This window comes from Canis lupus, chromosome 29 (assembly GCF_011100685.1).
Source record: "Canis lupus familiaris isolate Mischka breed German Shepherd chromosome 29, alternate assembly UU_Cfam_GSD_1.0, whole genome shotgun sequence".
NCBI classification, from domain to species: Eukaryota; Metazoa; Chordata; class Mammalia; order Carnivora; family Canidae; genus Canis; species Canis lupus.
Window position 1 is genome coordinate 39827319 of NC_049250.1, and position 24818 is coordinate 39852136.

At 42.0% G+C, this 24818-nt stretch overlaps 1 protein-coding gene across 3 annotated transcripts in view; it reads right to left on the bottom strand.

Moving 5' to 3' along the window:
- RAD54B (RAD54 homolog B) overlaps positions 1 to 24144 on the bottom strand; it is a 99390-nt gene extending 75246 nt beyond the window's left edge. For 2 of the 3 annotated variants that reach the window (XM_038579775.1, XM_038579773.1), the window contains exons 1-3: positions 24011 to 24144; positions 21457 to 21607; positions 9381 to 9549 (exon numbers count right to left, since the gene is read on the bottom strand). In XM_038579775.1, the coding sequence (XP_038435703.1) occupies positions 9381 to 9549; positions 21457 to 21591 (304 nt within the window). In that variant the 5' untranslated portion in view covers positions 21592 to 21607; positions 24011 to 24144. Of the gene's footprint in view, positions 1 to 9380; positions 9550 to 21456; positions 21608 to 22272; positions 22330 to 24010 lie in introns of those variants that run through there. The other variant, XM_038579774.1, reaches the window with a different exon arrangement.
- Between the last annotated feature and the right edge of the window lie 674 nt (positions 24145 to 24818).

Genomic DNA, 24818 nt, shown 5'->3' on the forward strand with positions numbered 1-24818 from the left:
GGGAGAAGTTAAGAAATCCATAAATATTTTGTAAAAATACCCTTTTATGATGGAACAAAGAAAGTCAATAAAATCATACGTACACAAAAGAAGCCTTATCGTGTCAACATAATTTTTGTAAGAAAAATCTAAATTTCTAAATTTCGTTCAAATAACCATTTTTCATAAGGATGTAAAATCTTAAACTTTTTTTTTTTACAATATTTACATTAATTTTTTGGTAGACTATTTACATACTAGTAAAATGAAAAATAAGTAAATATATTGAGGATAATGGTAACCAATTTTTTCACTATCAAAGAGGCTGTAGGGACGCCTGAGTGGCTCAGTGGTTGAGCATCTGCCTTCGGCTCAGGGCATGACCCAGGGGTCCTGGCAGTGAGTCCTGCATCGGGCTCTCCCTCTGCCTGTGTCTCTGCCTCTGTGTCTCTCATGAATAAATAAATAAAATTAAAAAAAAAATAAGACACCACAGATATGGAAGTAGTGAAGATTAGAATGAATCCTGTGGCACTAAACTGCAATTGGAGTATTAGTATGAACTCACATTTTTTTAAAATATACAGATAAATATAGATGTAACCGTATATATGTATTTCCTGGCGGTGATCACTGGAAGGGTTGAAAGCAATAACACTTCAGTATCAATGTGCACACCTCGTACCCAGATCTTGGTGGTGGTGGGGTGGTGGGGGGGGGGGGTTGTTTTGTTTTTTTTCAATTTAAGTTCAATTTGCCAACATATAGTATAACACCCAATGTTCATCCCATCAAGTGCCCTTCTCAGTGCCTGTCACCTAGTCACCCCATCTCCCTCACTCACCTCCCCTCCTGAAACTCTTTGTTTCCCAGAGTTGGAGTCTCTAATGGTTTGTCTTCTGCTCTAATTTTTAGATCTTGGTTTTTAAAAACCATTCTCTAGCAAAAAGGTATCCCGGTCTTTGGCTAATTTCAAGAACTGGGTCAAGGATGATATTATTGTACAAGAAAGTACAAAAGTAATAAAAAATTAATGGGGATTGTTAAAAGGACACAAATATTCAAATCAATCTAAGCATCACAATAAATAACAATAACAGATAGCCAAGCAAATAAAATAGAAACTCACGAATCTGCAAAAATTAGTGAATAAACGGGGAGAAGGAAAAGCTCTTGCATACAGCAGAATGCTAACTAAAAAATACAAGTATAATTAGAAAATCTCAAGCAAGAATCAATGAAAGCTAAAATTACTAAATGAACACTTGATTAAATACAAAAATATTAACAGTTTCAAATGCTCTTCCCACAGATACTTATTAAGTACGTACAAAGGCAGAAATAATAACTTTATAGTGAAGAAACCTACCAGATACTAATTTATGTAAATAACCAAACTTAATAAATTGACACATGTCTCCTAATGTTACACCAAGAATATTTTTGTGATATTCCTGCCAAAAATGTATACCTGAATCTATTCATAAGGAAACATCAACAAACCCAGATTGAGGAATATTCTATAAATGATTGGCATGAGGCCGCCTGGGTGGCTCAGTTGGTGATCTTGGGGTCCTGGGATTGGACCTGGCGTCAGGTTTCCTGCTGCTTCCCCCCTCCCTCTGCCCTTTCCTCCTGATCGTGTGCTCTCTCTCATGCTCGTGCTCTCTCTCAAATAAAATAAAATAAAATGATTGGCCTGTACTCTTCAAAAGTATTAAAATTCTGCACAATAGAGAAGCAAAGACTAAAAAATTGTTGCAGATTAAAAGAGACTAAAGGGACATGCAACTAAATACAACACGTAATCCTAGACTAATAGGAAAAAATATTTATTTATTCATTTCTTAAATTCATTTTTGATACGAAGGACATCATTGAGACAAGACAAGAAAGTTGAACTGGATCTGTAGGTTAAGGGTAGAATTGTATCAAAGAGAACTTCCTGATTCTGATGGTGGCATTGTTGTGCTTTATTATATAGAGTTTGGAAATACAGATTGAAGAATTTATAGAATGATGGAGCATCGTGTCAGCAACTTATTCTCAATTGGTTCAGAAAAATTACACACATGAATGTGGTAAAATTTGTGGCAGTCCCTTTGTACTATTCTTGAATTTTTCTCTAAGTTTGAAACATTTTTAAAATGTAATATTAAAAACTTTAACTTAAAAAGCACAACAGGCTCAGTTGGTTAAGCATCCATTTCTTGATTTGGGCTCAGGTCATGATCTCAGGGTGTGTGCTCAGAAGGAGTCTCCTTGGGATCCCTGGGTAGCGCAGCGGTTTGGCGCCTGCCTTTGGCCCAGGGCGCGATCCTGGAGACCAGGATCGAATCCCACGTCGGGCTCCCGGTGCATGGAGCCCGCTTCTCCCTCTGCCTGTGTCTCTGCCTCTCTCTCTCTCTCTCTGTGTGACTATCATAAATAAGTAAATAAATTAATTAATTAATTAATTTAATTTAATTAAAAAAAAGGAGTCTCCTTGAGATTCTCTCCCCCTTTGTCTCTATTCCTCCCCCTGCTCATGCATGTGCACACTCTCTCCAAAATAAATAATTAAGAAAAGCACAACAAAATAATATTTTTGACAATTAGATTATCAAATATTAAAAAATATAGCCGCATAGTTGAGCATCACAATAAATTGCACATGCATTGCTCACAGATTGCTGGTGGAAAGATAAACTTCTGGCTTCTGCAGAGGGCAATTAATCATTATCCAACAAAATGATAAATGCACATACCTTGAAACCAGCACTCCACTCCAGAGTATTTATCCTATGGATATATTCTCACATATGTATATAATATATAGTCATTAATTGTAGCTTTGCTTATAACAACAAAAGATCCCAAATAACATAAACATCCTTTAATAAAGCATCAGTTAAATACATCTGGCATACCCATAATGATGAAATATTAGTAGCTTTTAAAAAAACGTAAGATAGTTCTAGGGGGCACCTGAGTGGCTCAGTCAGTTGAGCAGCAGACCCTTGATATCAGCTCAGGTCACGATCTCAGGGACCTGGCTTCTGGTCCCATATCTGGCTCTGTGCTCAGCAGGGAGTCTGCTCCAGGATTCTCTCCCTCTGCTCCTCCCCCACCCCACTAGTACGCACTCTCTCTCCAAAATAAATAAATCTTTAAAAAAAAGAAAACATAAGGTAGTTCTGAATGTACTGACAAAAAGATTTCTAAAATATACTGTTATAGTAAAAAATGCAATGTACAGAACAGTGCAGCTGGTGAACAATCATTTGTATGGGGAGAATACATACATACAAATATGTTTCCAAATGTATAGAATATCTCAAAAAAGATACCTCAAAAATTGATAACTGGTTTGCCTCTGGAGAATTAGATGGCTAGGGATCAGGAAAGGGAATCTTTTTAGTATATTCTTCATGTCTTCTAAATTCCTTACCATGTGATGCATTACTTTTTTTTTTAAGTCAAAAGGGCAGCTCCAGTGGCCCAGTGGTTTAGCACTGCCTTCAGCCCCGGGGTGTGATCCTGGAGACCCAGGATCGAGTCCCACGTAGGGCTCCCTGCATGGGGCCTGCTTCTCCCTCTGCCTGTGTCTCTGCCTCTCTCTCTGTGTGTCTCTCATGAATAATAAAAATCTTTTTAAAAAATAAAATAAAATAAAAAAATAAAGTCATAAGGGACTACATATTATAATTCTATTCATATGAAATTTCCAAAACAGGCAAATCCCTAGAGACAGAAACCATACTGGTGGGTGCCAGGGACTATGCAGCCAGGGGAGAAGGGAGAGCTGAGTGCTTAATTCGTCCAGGGTTTCCTTTTAGCAAGATGAAACTAGACATAGAGAGTGGTGACTGTTGCACAACAATGTAAATATGCTAAATGCCACTGAACTGTACACTTTAAAATAGTTAAAGAACGTAAAGACTGCTAACTCTGGGAAACGAACTTGGGGTGGTAGAAGGGGAGGAGGGTGGGGGGTGGGAGTGAATGGGTGACGGGCACTGGGGGTTATTCTGTATGTTGGTAAATTAAACACCAATAAAAAAAAATTAAAAAAAAAAGAAAGGTGAATTTTATGTTATTCATGTTTTATCACAATAAAAAAATAAACATTTATAAACTAAATATAAATGAAACCAATAAAATTCAAAATCATATAAATTTAATAGAATAGTGATACCTTACTGATACTAAACTATTATTCACCACATTAATATGACACCCACTAATCTGGCACAGCCTTTTTCAACAGGACATACAATGGATCGATTGTTTGACCATCCTAAGTGAATATATAAAACCTGCGTTTACTAGGAGTATACCACTAACATATCCTGTTCACCTCTGTTCTCATTTGGAGACACGAAAACTGATAATAATTATAATGTGGCCATGCAAAGATGCAGCATATGCTTACATGCATTTATTCCTATCAGTTAAAACACAAAATTCTAAGCTTCTCCAAGAATTTATAAACCCCTGAGAAGACACTCAACCATCACCAAGGACTTCAGACCCAACTGAAAACCCCTTATCTAGTATCTACACAGGAAAGAGATTTTATTATTCCCTTTTTAAAATTTATTTATTCATAAGAGACAAAGGGAGAGAGGCAGAGACACAGGCAGAGGGAGAAGCAGGCTCCCTGCGGGGAGCCCGACGCGGGATTCGATCCCAGAACCCCGGAATCAAGCCCTGAGCCCAAGGCAGACGCTCAGCCACTGAGCCACCCACGCATCCCTATCATTCCCTTTTCATATCCTAATCTTCCCCCTCTTTACGACCTCATTCCCTACAGCCTATAACATAATACTTTTAAAAAACAATGACGGGGTGCCCGGTGATTGTCAGTAGAGGATACATCTCTTAATCTCAGGACTGTGGATTCCAGCCCCATGTTGGGTACAGAGATTACTTAAAAAAAATAAAATCTTAAGAAACAACAACAAAAAAAAAACCTCTCTGGTCCCCTGCTCTCCCTCAGGATACTATTCCTTCTCTTCACAACCAAATTTATTTTAACATACTTCATTTACTTAGATTCAGTGTCTCCATTTGCCTGTTTCCACTCATTAGTTATCTACTACAATATGACTTTTGTTCCATTTTTTGAAGCTGCTCTTTCAAATATTACCAAACCCTGAAAACTATAATATTCCAGTAACTCTTCTTGACCACTGACTTCTCTGAAGAATTTCAAAGCCAAAGAACTTATCCAAGGGACTTGACAAGTTTTCCAAGATCCTTTCATTCAGTCATAAAATGTTTTTGAACTCCTATTATTTGACTTAAAACCTGAACAAGAGAAAGTTCTTGGCTTTGTACTCACACTTTAGTCAGGTAAATAAATAAAATATAACACAATACAGTGTGGTTGAACAGTTTGAGAGAATGAGAAGGAATCAGAAAGAATGAAACAATTTCTTTCTGTTTCTAAAGAAAGTAAGTATTGTTCTGAGCACCAGGAGGTCTAAGGCTTCCTGCATTAATTTCTGAGGACTGCCATGACAAAGTACCAAAAACTAGGTGGCTTAAAACAACAGAATTTATTTTCTCAAAATCTGGAGACCAGTTCAAAATCAGTGTTGTCAGCAAGGCCTTTCTCTGAAAATTCTAGGGAAGAATCCTTCCTTGCCGCTTTCTAGCTTCCGGTGGTTGCCAATAATCCTTGGTGGCATTTGGCTTACAGCTGTATTACTCCAATCTCTGCCTCCATCATCATGTGGACTTTTCTCCTCATAAGGACATCAACCATTAGATTTAGGCCCCACCCTAACACCTTATGATCTCATCTTAAATTGAGGGGTGCCTGAGAGGCTCAGCGGTTAAGCGTCTGCCTTCAGCTCAGGGCGTGACCCCGGAGTCCTGGGATCAAGTCCCCCATCGGGCTCCCCGCAGGGAACCTGCTTCACCTTCTGCCTGTGTCTCTGCCTCTGTGTCTCTCATGAATAAATAAATAAAATCTTTTAAAAAAAAATTTGATTACAACTGCAAAGACCCTATTTCCCAAATAAGGTCACATTTCCCAGAGGTTAGGACTTAAAAGACATCTTTTTTAGGATACAATTCAACCCATTATATGTTCCCTTTAATTTTCTCAAGCCAAGGCAAAGAGTAGAGGCCAAAGACAAGACCAAAAAAAAATTTTTTTTAAAGACAGAAGTTGCTCTTCTAATCTTATAGCACAACCTCCAAAAAAGCCATGGATGAAATCATTAATGGTAGCCCTGATGTGAAATGTTGGGAATCCAGGAGCAAACAGTCAAGAAAGAATTCTTGAGATGTTTCTGATGCAAACAAAGTGGTTTTATTAGAGCACAGGGACAGGACTCGTGGGCAGAAGGAACAGCACTGGGGTTGGGAGGAGTAGCTGATTACATACTTTCAAGTTGGGAGGGGGTTAGGGATAGTGTAATCCCCAAGGAATCTGGAAGCAAGGTTTCCAGGACCTGGAGGGGGCTAGCTATTGTTAGGAAAAGGTCATTTACTGTCTAGTAAAGTCTTATTCATGAGTCCCTTCAGATGTACATCACTGGGCCATATGCCTAGAAGATGATTGCTCACATGTATCTTGGAGGGGCAGGGGTAGAGATAAAGGAAGTTTCCAAAGGGATTTTTATATGTTAAAGACCTACAGGATCCTGGAGGTCAGGCTGATGTCCAGCTAGGGTTGCCTTTTGCCCTTAGCAAAGTATTAACACTGAGGCAGTTGAGTTCCTGGAGGAAGGTCACTCTGCCTGTCTCAAGTACTTATCAATGGGCTGTAAGCTGTAAGGAAGTTTAATTTTTTTTTTTCTTCTGCCTTTGTTCTCCACATCAGACTTACACTTTCATTCTCACACAGAGACTATTATCTGCAAAGGTGCAGGGTTATAAAGAGACCTGAAGTGGCCAGTGAAGTTCAGTGGAGTGAAAATATACTCATCAGGGCACTTTCAGTAGAGAAAGAAACCAAATTTAAATCAGCTTATGCGGGATCCCTGGGTGGCGCAGCGGTTTGGCGCCTGCCTTTGGCCCAGGGCGCGATCCTGGAGACCCAGGATCGAATCCCACATCGGGCTCCTGGTGCGTGGAGCCTGCTTCTCCATCTGCCTGTGTCTCTGCCTCTCTCTCTTTCTCTCTGTGTGACTATCATAAATAAATAAAAATTTAAAAAAAAAAATTTTAAATCAGCTTATGCAAAAATGATATTACTGATGAAGTGGACATTAAATATTAATTATTAGGGATAATTTTAAGAAATACATGCTGAAGTATTTACAGATGATGTTTGCAAATGATCTAGAAAAAAAATAGGGGCATAGGGGGGTCAGGAAGCAAAGTGTTAACTGCAGTATTTAGGATGATAATTAGATTATTCTTTCTACTTCTCTACATCTAGGAAATTCTTCAAAATAAAGAGATGACAGGGGAAAACGAGGGCATTTTAACTGGGACAAACAGGCTTGGACCTCACTTCAAGGTAGATTAGATCTAGGATTAAAAAGATGGGAAGAAGAAAAAAAAAAAAAAATAAAAAAAAAAATAAAAAGATGGGAAGAGGTGAATGTATACTATGTGGGTCTCTCATCTCCATATTTTTCTACATAAAACATCCCTCTCCAGTAATCCACCACAGAAAGCAAGATGTTTCTCACAATGCTCTTTTCCCCAATTAACCTCTCTCTGAATGAGAGGCAGGAGGGTGTCAGGAGGTTGGCAAAGGTTCCCCAGTCCACTGAATGTACTAAATCAGAGAAGGGATTAAGGGATTAAGGGTTGAGTAAATTAACTCCCTCTTCAATTTATCTTAACTCTTAACTCCCTTCTCATATTTAGCAGGTTAGAGAGTGAGAAACTATAGTAGAACAAAAATAAAGCAGCAAATCAGTAACACGAAATGTATTAGAGTCTAAATATCATTCTCTAGTGAAGAGATTAGCTACCATAAGAGAAAAGAAAGAGGCATACATGGGATCATTATCTGCCACAGGCTTGGCCGTAGAGAAGAATACCTGGGAAAACAGGATACTCACTTAACAAAGATGGAAGAAAAATAGGAAGGGAGACAAGGAGAAAAGAAATAAGGAGAGAGCAAATCAATGAGACAGCACAGCAGCTAAACTGCCATACCCAGAGCTGTCTTCAGAGATCTCAGATCTCTACATCCAGCTCCAAAAGTCCTTCTCAACTTTGTCCTGACACCAGTCACAGGTTTTGAAAAGTTACAAGGAACACATAAATGAAATTAAGAATGCTAGTCAGTTGGGAAAATACAGAATTCCTTTCTCCCCCAACAAGAAATGAACCGATTCATTGGTAAAATGTATTAATCCTCACAAACTTCAAGAACTTCCTTCAAAAGGTTAAGTGCTTAAGGAATCTTACTGATTCGCACTGGTATCTTAAGGATGGCAATTACTCTTCTATAGACCAGCTGGGGCTCTCTCCCTGAATCTGTTTATTCAACAAAAAAATGTCATTTGGAAAAATGTAGTCTTAATGTTATCTTTCACAAGGTCAAACAAACACCAGTAAACAACCCTATTTACTGTTTTAATTACTTCTAAAATATTAATCTCTGACAGATAAAAAAAGAAGCAAAATTATTATTTTAACTCTATTCTACAGTACAGGGAGAGAGCATCTGTTAAATCCTTGGTTCTCCTTCAATAATGTACCTTCACAATACAAAATCTAACTGAGCTGAAGGTACTCCATGGACCATTATTAACAATTTTACTCATTTCAAGTTCATCTCTCCAACTTAGTACTTTTAACATGTTTTTCTGTTTCTTTTTTAAATAGGCTCTATGCCCAATGTAGGGCTTGAACTCATGACCCTGAGATTAAGAGTCATATGCTCTAATGACTGAGCCAGGAAGGCGCCAACAACATGGTTTTTATAGTTTTTTTTTTTTTAATCAAATCTTTAAACAGAATTCTGGTACTAGAGGAACAGACCATATTTGACCAACAAGCTCACAATAAACAGTCTTAGATATCTACTATAAAGTATAAGATTTGAATTATGTGGCTATTAATCCAATCACTAAAGAAATTATGACCAAAAGAATCTGAATTGCCAACAATCTAGGGGCATTACAAATATAACATTCATTCAAAATAGTCAATTTAAAAAAAAAAAGTCAATTTAATAAATGGGCAGCCCGGGTGGCTCCATGGTTTAGTGCTGCCTTCAGCCCAGGGAATGACCCTCGAGACCCGGGATCGAGTCCCACGTCAGGCTCCCTGGATCAAGCCTGCTTTTCCCTCTGCCTGTGTCTCTGCACCACCACCCGCACCCCCCTGTCTCTCATGAATAAATAATAAATGAAATCTTTAAAATAAAAAAATAGTCAATTTAAATAATACTGTACTACAACTAGTCAAGTGTAAATCTAATCAATAAAAAGCAGTCTTACCTGTATGAGGTAGATCTAATGTTGCTGTTACAGATGCTTCAGAACAGTGTTTTTCACTGTAATTACACTCATGATTAATTTCTCTAGCACTTCCCTCAGTAGGCAGATTTAAACTGCATATTCTGGGATTACTTTTTACCTGGAGAAAGGTATTCTGACTTCCAACAACCTAAAAGAAGGAAATATCTATTTAATGCAGAAATTAAATCTAATTGCCTGTATTTTACATAAAAAATTCCTAATTTAAAATACAAACTACCAGTTTCTCTCTATCTTAATTAGGGAATAGATATTTTAAAATAAATTTAAAATCCAACTTTTATTATTAAACTAGTTTTAATTATGTTATAAAAGCTTAAAGACACACTAGAATGAAAATTATAGTGTATGCTAAACAACGTATCAGAAGAGTTTTTAAACATGTCATAACATACCATTCTCAGAGTCAATTGCTTTTATCTTGCCAAATTTCTCAATATTAAAATCAATACTTATTTGCATTCTTTATGTGATATAGTGGTACTGTCACTACATCATTTATATAGACAAATACTAAACTGTTTACAAATGAAAAGATATTCCTGGGATCGGCATCAAAATAATGAGTAAGTTGCACCAGAATAACGAGATACCTAGAAATAAATCTAACCAAAGAGACGAAAGACCTGTACTCTGAGAACTAAGGAACAATGAAAGATATCGAAGACAACACAAAGACATGGAAAAACATTCCATGCTCTTGGACAGAAGAACAAATACTGCTAAAATGTCTGTGCTACCCACAGCAATCTATATACATTTAATGCAATCCCCAACAAAATATCAAAAGTATTGGGATCCCTGGGTGGTGCAGCGGTTTGGCGCCTGCCTTTGGCCCAGGGCGCGATCCTGGAGACCTGGGATCGAATCCCACGTTGGGCTCCCGGTGCATGGAGCCTGCTTCTCCCTCTGCCTATGTCTCTGCCTCTCTCTCTCTCTCTCTCTGTGTGACTATCATAAATAAATAAAAATTTTTAAAAAATTAAAAAAATATCAAAAGTATTTTTCACAGAACTAAAACAAACAACCCCAAAATTTGTATGAACTACAAAAGACACCAAATAGCCAAAGCAATCTTGAAAAAGAAAAGCGGAGCTAGAGGCATCACAATTTCAGACTTCAAGTTATATTACAAAGCTATAGTAATCAAAATAGTATTGTACTGGGCAGCCTGGGTGGCTCAGCGGTTTAAGCGCCTGCCTTCTGCCCAGGGTGTGATCCTGGGGTCCCGGGATTGAGTGCCACGTCAGGCTCCCTGCATGGAGCCTGCTTCTCCCTCTGCCTGTGTCTCTGCCTCTCTCTCTTTGGGTCTCTCAGGAATAAATAAATAAAATCTTTTTTAAAAATTTAAAAAAAGAAATCTTAAAAAAAAATTTTTAATTTAAAAAATTAAAAAAATAGTACTGTCCTGGCGCAAAAACAGACACATAGATCAATGGAACAGAATAGAAAATCCAGACCATAAATCCACAACTATATGGTCAATTAATCTTCAACAAAGCAGAAAAGAATATCTAGTGGGGAAAAAAAGACTGTCTTCAACAAATGGTATTGAGAAAATTGGACAACATGCAGAAGAATGAAATTGGACCACTTTCTTACACCATACACAAAAATAAATTCAAAATGGAGGGGCACCTGGATGGCTCAGTAGGTTAAGTGTCGGACTTGATTTCAGTTTAAGTCATGACCTCAGGTTTCTGATATTGAGCCCCCATCAGGCTCCACACCCAGCTTAAGTCTCTCTCTCTCTCTCTCTCTGCCCCTCTCCCTTTAAAAAAATAGATTAAAGACCTAAATGTGAAACCTGAAACCATAAAAATCCTGAAAGATAGCAGAGGCAGTAATTTCTCTGACATCAGCCATAGGAATTATTTCTAGACAGGTCCCTGAGGCAAGGGAAACAGAAGCAAAAATAAATCAGGACTAAATCAAAATAAAAAGCTTCTGTACAAAAAAAAAAAAAAAAAGCTTCTGTACAGCAAATGATACAACCAACAAAACTAAAAGGCAACCTAAAGAGAGAGTCACAGTATTTGCAAATGACATCCAATAAAGGGTTAGCACCCAAAATATATAAAAAACTAAAACAATACCCCAAAAACAAATATTCCAATTAAGAAATGGGCAGAAGGCATGAACAGACATTTCTCCAAGGGAGACATCAAGATGGCCAATAGACACGTGAAAAGATGGTCATCATCACTCATCATCAGGGAAATGCAAATCAAAACTACAATGAGATATCACATCACACCTGTCAGAATGGCTAAATCAACCACAAAAGAAACAACAGATGTTGGCCAGGATGTGGAGAAAAAAGGAACCCTCCTGGTGGGAATGCAAGCTGGTGCAGCCATTGTGAAAAACAATATGAAGGTTCCTCAAAAAGTTAAAAATAGGGGTGCCTGGGTGGCTCAGTCAGTTAAGCATCTCCCTTCGGCTCAGGTCTTGATCTCAGGATCCTGGAATCAACCTCAACATCAGGCTCTGCACTCAACAGGGAGTCTGCTTCTCCCTCTGCCTCTCCCACCGACTCATGTGCTCATGCTCTCTCTCTCGCTTGCTCTCTCAAATAAATAAATAAAATATTTTGGGGATTCCTGGGTGTCTCAGTGGTTTGGCGCCTGCCTTCAGCCCAGGGCGTGATCCTGGAGACCCAGGATGGAGTCCCACATCGGGCTCCCCGCAGGCCTACTTCTCCCTCTGCCTGTGTCTCTGCCTCTCTCTCTCTCTCTCTCTGTGACTATCATAAATAAATAAATAAATAAATAAATAAATAAATAAATAAATAAATAAAATTTAAAAAATTTAAAATAGAACTACCCTATGATCCAGCAATTGTACTACTAGGTATTTACCTGAAGAATACAGAAACACTAATTCAAAGGGATACATGCCCCCTGTGTTTATAGTTGCATTATTTACAACAGCCAAGAGAGATGGAAGCATCCCAAGTGTCCATCAACTGATGAATGGATAAGAAAGACGTGGTAAATATATATATTTAATATATTAATATTTAATATTAGATGTTTTATATGTATAATGGAATATTATTCAGCCATGAAAAAGAATGAAATCTTGCCATTTGCTACAACATGGATGGAAAGTATAAAGCTAAGTGAATAAGTCAGAGAAGCACAAATACCACACGATTTCACTTATATGTGGAATTTAAGAAACAAATGAGCAAAGGAGAATAAAAAGAGTAACAGAAAAGCAAGAAACAGACTCTTGACTATAGAGGACAAACTGTTACCAGAGGGAGGTAGAAGGGGATGGGTGAAATAGGTGATGGGGATTAAGGAGTGTATACGTCATGATGAGCACTGCCTTATTAAAATAAAAACTTCAAGGGCAACTGGCTGGCTTATTCAGTGAAGCATGCGACTCTTAATCTCAGGGTTGTAAATTTGAGCCCCATGTTGAATGGAGAGATTACTTAAAAATAAAATATTTAAAACTAAAAACTTTCAAAAAAATGAGTAGTGAGGAACTGGGGAGGGAGATGAAGAAACAAGACTGGTCATGAATTGACAACTTTGAAGTTAAATAATGGTACACAGGGTTTTTTTTAAATATATATATGCCATTTTTTCTATTTTTGTATATGTATTAGTTTTCTATTGCTGCTGTAACCAATTACCATAAACTTAGTTGCTCACAACAATGCAAAGCTATCATTTTGCAATTCTGCATGTTAGAACTCTGACTTGGATCTTAGTGGGCTAAAATCAAGGGAATCAGTAGGGATGCACCCCTTTCTGGAAGCTCTAGGGGAGATTATTTCCTTGTCTTTGCAAACTTCTAAGTCATCCACATCCTCCATCCTCAAAGCCAGCTACTCTGCCTCTCTCTGACTCTGGTTCCATAACCACATCTAACACTCTATTCTGTCTCCCTTTTCCACTTTTAAGAACCTTTGTCATTATGTTGGACACATCCAGATAATTCAGGATAACCTCCCCATCTCAGGGTCTTTAACAGTAATCACGTAGTCCAATTTCCTTTTCCCATATAAGGTAACTTATCCAGTTTCCAAGGACTAAAACGTGGATGTTTCTAGAGATCCATTTTTCTGCCTACTAGAGTATACGTTTAAATTTAAGATTTTAGAGAGAGAGCATGCAAATGAATAGATTCAGACTCCTATATTATTCAATGAATTACCACCAATTAGCATATTTGACAGTTTGTTCCAGATTTTTTATTTATCAGACCAAACAAGTAAAAACCCCTGAAGGAACTAAAACAATACTATTTTAGTATGGATTAACTCAACCTAAGATGAGAAATCATTTTTTTTAATAAATTCTGGAGAACCGGTTTTTTTTAGATTTTATTTATTTATTCATGACAGACACAGAGAGAGAGAGAGAAAGGCAGAGACACAGGCAGAGGGAGAAGCAGACTCCATGCAGGGAGCCTGACGTGGGATTTGATCCCGGGTCTCCAGGATATCATCCAGCACCAAACCACTGGGCCACTGGGGCTGCCTGAGAAATTATTTAAGAACAAAAATTTACAGGACACCTGGGTGGCTCAGTGGTTGAGTGTCTGTCTTTGGCTTAGGGTGTGATCCAGGTCCAGGGATCGAGTTCCATGTCGGGCTCCCCGCAGGGAGCCTGCTTCTCCCTCTGCCTGTGTCTCTGCCTCTCTCTGTGTCTCTCATGAATAAATAAATAAAATCTTTTTAAAAAAATTAGAAATTAGACTAAGGAGAAGATAGAGTTAACTGTTAAAGGCTTCTCCTGTTACCTTGCTTAAAATAGCTGTACAGCTTCAAAAATGCCTACCTCAAAAATGCCCACTGCTTAAAAATAACTATTTAGTTTCCTGATAGAATTAAAAGAAGAAAGGAGTAAATCAAGGGTTTTGGTCTCAAATTAGTCCTTGGAAACTACATCAAAAAATAAACCCTAAGACAAGGGTGTCAAAACGATTCATGGGTAAATAAGTTTTCTTAACATCCTGGAGCAACGTGGTATCCACATACAAAAGAATGAAATTGGACCCCTACCTCACACCTCACACACAAAAATGAACTCAAAAAATGGGACACAGACTGAAATGTAAGAAAACTACAAAACTCTTTGAAAAAAATATAAGAGACAAGAAAAAAAAATCTGTATGTACAGGGACAGATAACTAGACTTATAATGCGATTATTTGACAATACATACAAATATCAAATAATTATGTTGTATAACTGAATATAACTGTCAATCACACTTCAATAAAAAACAAATTAGTTTGTTTTTTTTTTTTAAAGAATTTTATTCATTTATTCATGAGAGACACAGAGAGAAAGGCAGAGACACAGGAAGAGGGAGAAGCAGGCTCCATGCAGGGAGCCCGACACAGGACTCAATCCCGGGTCTCCAGGATCATGCCCTGGGCCGAAGGTGGTGCTAAACCACTGAGCCACCTGGGCTGCCCTGGTTTTTTTGTTTTTTGTTTTTTAAGATTTTCTTTTTAGGTAATCTCCACACCTAACATGGGACTCAAACTCATGACCCTGAAATCAAGAATCACATCCTCTACTAACTGAACCAGCAAGGCACCCAGAACAAATTAATTAAAAAAAAAAAAAAAATACAGGGGTACCTAGATGGCTCAGTTAGTTAAACATCTGACTCTTGGTTTCAGCTCTGGTCATGATCTGAGGGTTGTGAGATCAAGTCCCATGTCTGGGAGAGGAGCTGCTTAAGATTCTCTCTCCCCCTCTCCTTCTGCCCCTCACACCTCTCTCTCTAAAAAACAAATAAATAAAATAAAGGAGTAACTCTTCATGACCTTCTTAGATATAATACCAAAGTCATAAGTATCAATACCAAAAAAAATTAGATAAATCAGACTTAATCAAAATTTAAAACTTCTGTGTTGCAAATGATGCTATCAAAAAAGTGAATAACCAACAGAATGGGAGAAAATATTTGCAAATAATATATCTTGATAAGGGACCTGTATCTAGATTTTTTTTTTTTAAATAACAGTTAGGGGGCACCTGGGTGGCTCAGTCAGTTAAGTGTCTGCCTCCAACTCAGGTCATGCTCCCATGCTGGGCTCCCTGCTCACTGGCCAGAAGTCTGCTTTTCCCTCTCCCTCTGCCCCTGCCCCCTTCTTATGCACTCTCTCTCAATAAAATCTTTTAAAAAAAAAACTGAATTCTCTTAAAAAAAAGAAAAGCAAATAATACAATTTTACAAAAGGTCAAAGGATCTGAGGGCACCTGGGTGGCTCAGCTGATTAAGCATCTAACTCTTGGTTAAGACTCAGGTCACAATCTCAGGGTCCTGAGATTGAGCCCTGCATTGGGGTCAAGCTCCATGTTAAGCACAGAGTCTGCTTGAAAGTCTGTTTCTCTCTCTCTCTCTCTGCCCTTCTCTCCCTCCCTCTCTAAAATCAATAAATAAATCTTTAAAAAATACACACACACAGAGGTCAAAGGATCTGAATAGTTTAAATATAAACAAATGGCCAATAAGCACATGTAAAGATGCTCAATAACATTAGCCATCAGAGACACACAAATCAAAACCACTATTAAGACTTTCCTTCACCCACTAGAATGGCTACAATCAAAAAGATAATGTGTTGACAATAATGTGGAGAAATTGAAACCCTCATACATTGATGGCAGGAACAAAAATACCACCTTGGAAAAGAGTCTGGCAGTTCATTAATGAAAGGTTAAACACAGAGTTATCACATGATTTGGCAATTCTACATCTAGGAACGTACCCAAGAAAAATGAAAACACGTCTACATGAAAACTTATACACAAATGTTCACAAGCATTACTAGTAATAACTCATGATTTGAAAAGTGGAAACAGTCCAAATGCCTGTCACCTGAGATGGTCCATTAATACAGTATCATACAGTAAGGTAGGCAGAGTAATGCTGCCCAAAGATGTCTATGCTAATCCCCAGATTCTGTGAATATGTTACAAGGCAAAAGAATTTTGCAGATGTGATTTAGATGTGCTTACAGTAATCTCTCCTGAAATGGACAGACTGTCCTGGCTGACCCAGGTTGGCCCAATCTAATCAAATGATACCCAGTTTGAGAGAACCACACACATGGTAACATGGGAACTGACAGTGTCATTGCTGCCTTTGAAAATAAAAGGGAAAAAAAAAAATACAGATGGCCTATCAAACCTAGAAAAGGCAAAGGAAACAATCTCCCCCTGACGCCTCCAGATGTGAGTACAGCTCTGCCAACACTTTTGCAAAGATCTTCTCCCATTCCGTAGGCTGCCTTTTAGTTTCATTGATTATTTCCTTTGCTGTGCAGAAGCTTTTCATCTTGACGAAGTTCCAATAGTTCATTTTTGCTTTTATCTCCCCTGCCTCCAGAGACATCTAGTAAGAAGTTGTTTGGCCAAGGTCACAGAGGTTGCTGCCTCTGTTCTCCTCTAGGACTTTGAGGGATTCCTGTCTCACATTTAGGTCTTTCATCCATTTTCAATTTATTTTTGGGTGTGGTGTAAGAAAGTGGTCCAGTTTCACTCCTTTGCATGTTGCTGTCCCAACACCATTTGTTGAAGAGACTGTCTTTTTTCCATTGGATATTGTTTCCTGCTTCGTCGAATATTAGTTGACCATAGACTTGAGGGTCCATTTCTGGGTTCTCTATTCTGTTCCACTGATTTGTCTGCTGTTGTGCCAGTACCACACTGTCTTGAGGATCACAGCTTTGTAGTACAGCTTGAAGTCCCGAATTGTGATGCCTACAGCTTTGGGTTTTTTTTTTTTTCTTCTTTTTTTAAGATTTTATTTACCTGAGAGAGAAAAAGAGCAGAGGCAGAGGGACAAGCAGACCCCCTCCCTACTAAGCAGCAAGCCCACCACAGGGCCTGACCCCAGAACCCTGGGATCATGACTTGAGCAAAAGGCAGCCACTTAACCAACTGAGCCACCCAGGTGCCCCTGGTTTTCTTTTTGAACATCACTTTGGCTATTCAGGGTCTTTTCTGATTCCATACAAATTCTACAACTGTTTGTTCTAGCTCTGTGAAAAATGCTGGTGTTATTTTGATAAGGACTGCATTGAATGGGTACGTAGAATGGACATTTTAACAGTATCTGTTCTTCCCATCCATGAGCATGGAATGTTTTTGTTTGTGTCTTCTTCAATTTCTTTTAAAAGTGTTCTATAGTTTGTTTTGTTTTGTTTTAAAGTGTTCTATAGTTTTCAGAGTAGAGATCCTTTGCCTCCTTGGTTAGATTTATTCCTAGGTATCTTATGGTTCTTGGTACAATTGTAAATGGGATCGGTTCCTTGATTTCTCTTTCTGCTACTTCATTATTAGTGTACATAAATGCAACAGATTTCTGAACACTGATTTTATACCCTACAACTTTGCTGAATTCATTCATCAGTTATAGCAATTTTTTTGTGCAGTCTTTCAGGTTTCCTAGGCCAACACCTTGATCTTAGCCCAGTAACATCTGTTTTGGACTTCTGACCTACAGAATTATAATAGATTTGTGTTCTTTTAAGCCACTAACCTTGTGGTAACTTGTTATAGCAACAATAGAAAACAAATAAATTCGGCAATAAAAAGAAATAGATTATTGATACATGCTGAAACATGGGTGCCTTGAAATCATTATGCTAACTGGAAAAAAAACCAGTCACAAAAAGCTACAAGTATGATGAAGGTATAATTCTATTTATATGAAATGTCTCTAAAAGGCAAATCTACAACAAAAAAAAAAAAAGGCAAATCTACAGAGACAGAAAAAGATTAGTGGTTGCAAAGTGCTGAGAGATTTGGAGAAAAGGCGAATGACTGCTAATAGGTATGAGGTTTCTTTCTGGAGTGACGAAAATGTTCTGAAATGGATCTTGGTGATCACTGTACAACTCTATGAATACAATAAATACCAATGAATTGTATGGTATATGAATTGTATCTAATTAAAGCTGCTTTAAAAAAAAAGTAACCTTGGTTCTTAAAGAACCTAATTAAAAAAAGTAACCTTGGGCCACCTGGGTGGTTCAATGGTTGAGTATCTGCCTTTGGTTCAGGTCGTGGTCCCAGAGTCTGGGAACAAGTCCCGCGTCAGCCTCCCTCCGAGGAGCCTGCTTCTCCCTCTGCCTGTATCTCTGCCTCTCCGTGTCTCTCATGAATAAATAAATAAAATCTTTTTAAAAAAAAGTTATTAAAAAACAGAAACCTGTATTTTCTTATTACATTGTCACCAAAATTCTAAAGAAACGTATGATAAAACACACGCAGACCCAAAACATTGACCCAAAAATTGGTAGACCTTTTTAACAAAAAGGCAATTAAAACAATCCATTAAAAATCAGGCAAAGAACTTGAATAGATATTTCTCCAAAGAAGATATACAAATAGCCAATAAGCACATGAAAGGATGTTCAGCATCACTATTCATAAGAGAAATGCAAATCAAAACTACCATGAACTACCACTCACACCTACTAGGATGTCTACAACCGAAACAAAACAAAACAGAAAAAATAACAAGTTGCTGAGTGTGGAGAAACCAGAACCCTGACACATCGCTGGTGGGAATGTAAAACAGAGTGGCAGCAGTTGCGGAAAACAGTTTGGTAGTTCTTCAAAAAGTTAAACGTAGAATTCCATACGACCTAGCAATTCCACTCCTAGAAAAATGAACACAGGGACTCAAATAGAAACTTGTATGCCTATGCTCACAGCAGCATTATTCACAACAGCCAAAAAAGTGAAAACAACCCAACTATCCATCAAAAAATGAATGGATAGGGCAGCCCGGTGGCTCAGCAGTTTAGCGCCGCCTTCAGCCCAGGGCATGATCCTGAAGACCCAGGATCGAGTCCCACATCGGGCTCCCCCACAGGAGCCTGCTTCTCCCTCTGCCTGTGTCTCTGCCCCTCTCTCTCGCTCTCTCTCTCTCTGTCTCTCATGAATAAATAAATAAAATCTTTTTAAAAAATGGATAAACAAAATGCCGTATATAGACACAAATGAATGTTATTCAACCACACAAAACTATGAAGTTCTGACACACATTGTAACACAGATGAAACTTGAAAACATTATGCTAAGTGAAATAGGCCAGAAACAAAAGGGCAAATATTTTATGATTCCACTTACATGAAGTAACTAGAAGTCAAATTCATGAAGAGAAATAGTACAATAGTGATACAAGGAGGCGGGTAAAGGAGAGAATAGAGAATTCCTGTTGAATGGTTATAGTTTGGGTAATGAAAACGTTTCCTACTGAAATCAGTGGTGATGGTTATGCAACACTGTGAGTATAATTAATGCCACTTATTTGCAAACTTAAAAATGGTTTTTAGGATGGTGGTGACTGAAGTTAATATCATAAGCATGATACACTGTAATTGTCAGATCACTATGTTGTACACCAGAAATTAATATTCTATGTCAACTACAACAAACATAAAGGAGAGGGAAAAAAGATTTGTAGACTTTAATCCCCATACCACAAATGGATCAGAAAACAGTAGCAGCAGGAAATGTGAACTGCCCATTTTATATACCTTCTATATACCTTTATATACCATCTTCATGGATAGGACCTTTGACCAAAAACAATCCTTTCTCTTAGTAGTAAACAACATATAATAAGACTGCTTTACGGGCACCTGGCTGTTGGTAGGGTACCTGACTCTTGATCTTGAGTTCATGAGTCCAAGCCTCCTATTGGGCATAGAGCTTATTTTAAAAAAAAGGGGGGGGGGGCTGAGCAGACTGCTTTAAGCATTTACTTCTTATAGACAAAATGCAAGGAAACAGGGGCACCTGGCTGGCTCAGTCAATGGAGCATGTGACTCTTGATCTTGCCATTATGAGTTCAAGCTCCACACTGGTGGGGGGCAAGGACAAATGAAACATCCAGATTGATACACATCATTACTTACATATGTTGAATCCTTAAATATCCTTACTAAAAAATTTTTTTTAAGATTTTTTAAATGTTTTATTTAAATTCAATTTAGTTAACATATACTGTATTATTAGTTACGGGGGTACAATTTAGTGATTCATCAGGTGCATATAACACCCAGGGCTGATTCCATCAAATGCCCTCCTTAATGCCCATCACCCAGTGACCCCATTCCCACCCCCACCCCCATCAACACCCCTCCAGCAACCCTCAGTTTCCTAGAGTTGAGTCTCTTATGGTTTGCCTCCCCGTTTTTATCTTATTTTCCTTTTCCTTCCCTCCCCCTATGTTCATCAGTTTTTTTCTTAAATTCCACGAGTGAAATCATATGGTAGTTGTCTTTTCCTGATTTTGCTTAGCGTAATTCCCTCTAGTTCCATCCACAAAATTTTATTTTTAAGTAATCTCTATACCCAACATGAGGCTTGAACTCATAAACCCAGATCAAAGTAGCATGCTTTTCCAACCAAGCCTTCTGACTCCCCTTCTCTTTTTAAAGATTTTATTTATTCATGAGATGCCCAGAGAGAGAGGCAGAGACACAGGCAGAGGGGGAATCAGGCTCCCTACAGGGAGCCCAACTTCAGGCTCGATTCCGGGACTCCAGGATCACGCCCTGAGCTGAAAGCAGGCACTAAATTGCTGAGCCACCCAGGGATCCCATATGTGGTAACTTTAAAAAGAACACTGATTACAATAATTTATTTTTATGAAAATATCTACCTTGTCCCTCACAGAGGTATTTTTTACTATTTATATTTTTACTATCAACCTGAGCCAAAGGCAGATGCTCAAACGTTGAGCCACCCAGGTGCCCAAGTGTGGTTTGTGTTTTGTTTTTTTTTAAGATTTTATTTATTTATTCACGAGAGACACAGAGAGAGAGGCAGAGACACAGGCAGAGGGAGAAGCAGGCTCCCTGCAGGGAGCTCAATGTGGGACTCGATCCCAGGACCCCGGGGGTCATGCCCTGGACTGAAGGCAGCACTAAACCACTGAGCCACCCGGGCTGCCCGACGTACTGTTAACTTAAGTGACATGTCTTTTTTAAAAAGTGCGTGCTTCTCTATATTATGCTTCCTTTTTTTTTTTTTTTTTACCTCAATTAATTTTACATCAGGACTCATCTTTGTAATCCCTTCATCTGGACTTGGATTACTTCTCGCTGGTGGTACGAATTTTAGTTTTTTGAGGGGATTCCCCTGCAACTGACTTGGCGCTGCAGACCGTCTCATATTCAGCAGTACCGACCTAAAAAATACCCAAAACACAGATCATCCATGCATCTGATAGAATTAACTCCAAATAGGAAAACAGTTCATCGCTACAACCGTATCTTTAAAAATACAGTAAGAGACTAAATATGCCAAAAAGCCTTAAAATATAAGTTTAACAGCCAGTAAGATTTTATTTTCATCACAAAGGGCTCCTGTAAGGAATCGAGGACTTAAGCAGGATGCCGTAAACGTGAGCCCGCGTGTTGGAGAATGCGAGGGGGGCCCGGGTCCCCGAGGCCTCCAGGGCGCCAGCAGTACCCCTCTGCGCAGGAGGAGCCGACGGCCAGCCGCCGCCCCGCTGACCCCGCCCTCCGCCTTCCACCCCCCCAGCAGCGGGCCCCGCCGGGACCCCGGGACCCCCGTGGCTCCTGACCGCGCCGCCCACGGTGCCCACGCACGGGGGGGGGGGGGGGGGGGCCCCGACCCTGCCAGCCCCGCGGGCCAACTCGGGAGGCCCCGGCAAACAGCCCAGCACCGGGCGGGCCCCACAGGGAGGCCCCGCAGGGAGACCCCCGGCCCGCGGTCGCCCCTCCCTGGGGCCTGCGCACCGCCAAGACCCTGCTGCCACCCGACCCCCCCGACCCCGACACCCTCACTCTTCAGCCCCGGCCCCAGCTCGCCCCCGACCCCCCCCCCCACCCGATGCTCCTGGCACCGGACCGCACACTCCAACTCCGGCCCCGACACTGCCTTGACCCCCACCGGCCGCGCCCCGCCTCCAGACCCCGACCCCGTCCCCATCCTCCGACGCCGCAACCCCCCCCCCCCCCCCCCCCCCCCCCCCCGCCCCGTGCACTTTAGCTCTGATCCGGACCCCGACCCCCATCCCTCCCGAACCCAACCCTGCCCGCCTCGCATTCCGCTCCGACCCCCACTCCGACTCCCACCGCCCGCACACATGAGCTCCGCCCCGACCGACCCGCCCGCCCCACACTTTAGCTCCACCCCCGACCCCGACCCCGACCCCCCCCCACCTCCGCAGACTTCAGCTCCGCCCCACCCTCCCCCTTAGCTCCATCCCGACCCCGCCCCCGCATCTTATATCCGCCCCAACCCGCATCCGCATTTAGCTCCTCCCCCACTCGGCCCCCGCCCTATTCAGCTCCGTCCCCCCGCCCCTGCCCCATCCCTCCCGCCCCCGCCCCCTTTAGCTCCGCCCCCACTCAGCCCCTCACTCTAGCCCGCCCCCACCCTCCCCTCATACTCTAGCCCCGCCCCCCTCTCCCCCTCACATTCTAGCTCCGCCCCCCTCTCCCCCTCACACTCTAGCCCCGCCCCCACTCGGCCCCTCACTCTAGCCCCGCCCCCACTCTCCCCCTCACACTCTAGCTCCGCCCCCTCTCCCCCTCACATTCTAGCTCCGCCCCCCTCTCCCCCCTCACTCTAGCTCCGCCCCCTCTCCCCCTCACACTCTAGCTCCGCCCCCACTCGGCCCCTCACTTTAGCTCCGCCCCTCTCCCCCTCACACTCTAGCTCCGCCCCCACCCGCCCCTCACTTTAGCTCCGCCCCCACTCGGCCCCTCACTCTAGTTCCGCCCCCTCTCCCCCTCACACTCTAGCTCCGCCCCCCTCACTCTAGCTCCGCCCCCACTCTCCCCTCACACTCTAGCTCCGCCCCCACTCGGCCCCTCACTCTAGCTCCGCCCCCACCCGCCCTCACTCTAGCTCCGCCCCCACTCTCCCCTCACACTCTAGCTCCGCCCCCACTCGGCCCCTCACTCTAGCTCCGCCCCCACCCGCCCTCACTCTAGCTCCGCCCCCACTCTCCCCTCACACTCTAGCTCCGCCCCCACTCGGCCCCTCACTCTAGCTCCGCCCCCACCCGCCCTCACTCTAGCTCCGCCCCCACTCGGCCCTTCACACTTAGCTCCGCCCTCTCTCCCCCTCACTCTAGCTCCGCCCTCACCCTCCCCTCACACTCTAGCCCCGCCCCCTCTCCCCCTCACACTCTAGCTCCGCCCCCACTCGGCCCCTCACTCTAGCCCCGCCCCCACTCTCCCCCTCACACTCTAGCTCCGCCCCCTCTCCCCCTCACATTCTAGCTCCGCCCTCTCTCCCCCTCACTCTAGCTCCGCCCTCACCCTCCCCTCACACTCTAGCTCCGCCCCCTCTCCCCCTCACACTCTAGCTCCGCCCCCACTCGGCCCCTCACTCTAGCTCCGCCCCCTCCCCCTCACACTCTAGCTCCGCCCCCACTCGGCCCCGCCCCTTCCCTTTCGGCTCCGTCCCCCGTCGCTCCGCACCCCTCCCCTCCCCTCCCCCCGCCGCTCCGCCGCCTTCCTTCCCTCCGCCCCCGCAGGCCCCCTTCGGCGCCCCTCCCCACGCCGTCCCGCACAGGCCGCCGCAGCCCCCCAAGCCGCCCCCTCCGAGGACGTACGGGCGAAGATCCCACAGAAGCCGCGCGTCCCAGCAAGACAGCCGGCGCCCGAGGTCCCGTCACCTCCCGGAGGTTAAGGCTCCCGCCTCGGAGCAGCCTATAGCGGGCGAGCCGGCCGCGCACGCGCACTGCCCTCCACCGGCTCCGCTCGCACGACCTCGACTGCGCATGCGCGGGTCTCTGCGCGGCCCCGTAAGCGCCTGCGGTCCGGGTCCGAGGTGTGGTCCTGCTCCGAAATATCTACTTGGAAAAAATATTTCTTTCCTTGTTGATGGCCTCCTGTCACCCGCTGTAGGAGCTGAGGATACAGACCTCATCTTAGAGCAGATCACACAGCTTAAATCTGGAACGTCGACACAGGTGTGTTCGCTGCAGGTGGATGGTCTGTGCTTGGAGAAACGGTATGCAGACGTCCTTGCCCGCGCAGCTCCTAAATCGTGCAGCACGTTAGGAATGAAGTGACTTTAGCAGTGTTGCTAAAATAATACAGGCCCTTAAATTGCCTGGCACAAATCGGCAAACTAACAATGGCCTGATACCCTTTAATATAGTGACAAGGCAAGGAAATAGACAGGTCCTAGGCCTTTAATGCAAAAGTATCTCCAGGGGCACCTGGGTGGCTCAGTTGGTTAAGCCTCCTCTTGGTTTCAGCTCCTGGCATTGAGGCCTCTGAGTTCCAGGCTCACCCACTCATGCTTGCTCTGCCTCTCAAAGAAATAAAATCTATATTTTTTTAAAAGTATCTCCAAACCGGGATCCCTGGGTGGCGCAGCGGTTTGGCGCCTGCCTTTGGCCCAGGGCGTGATCC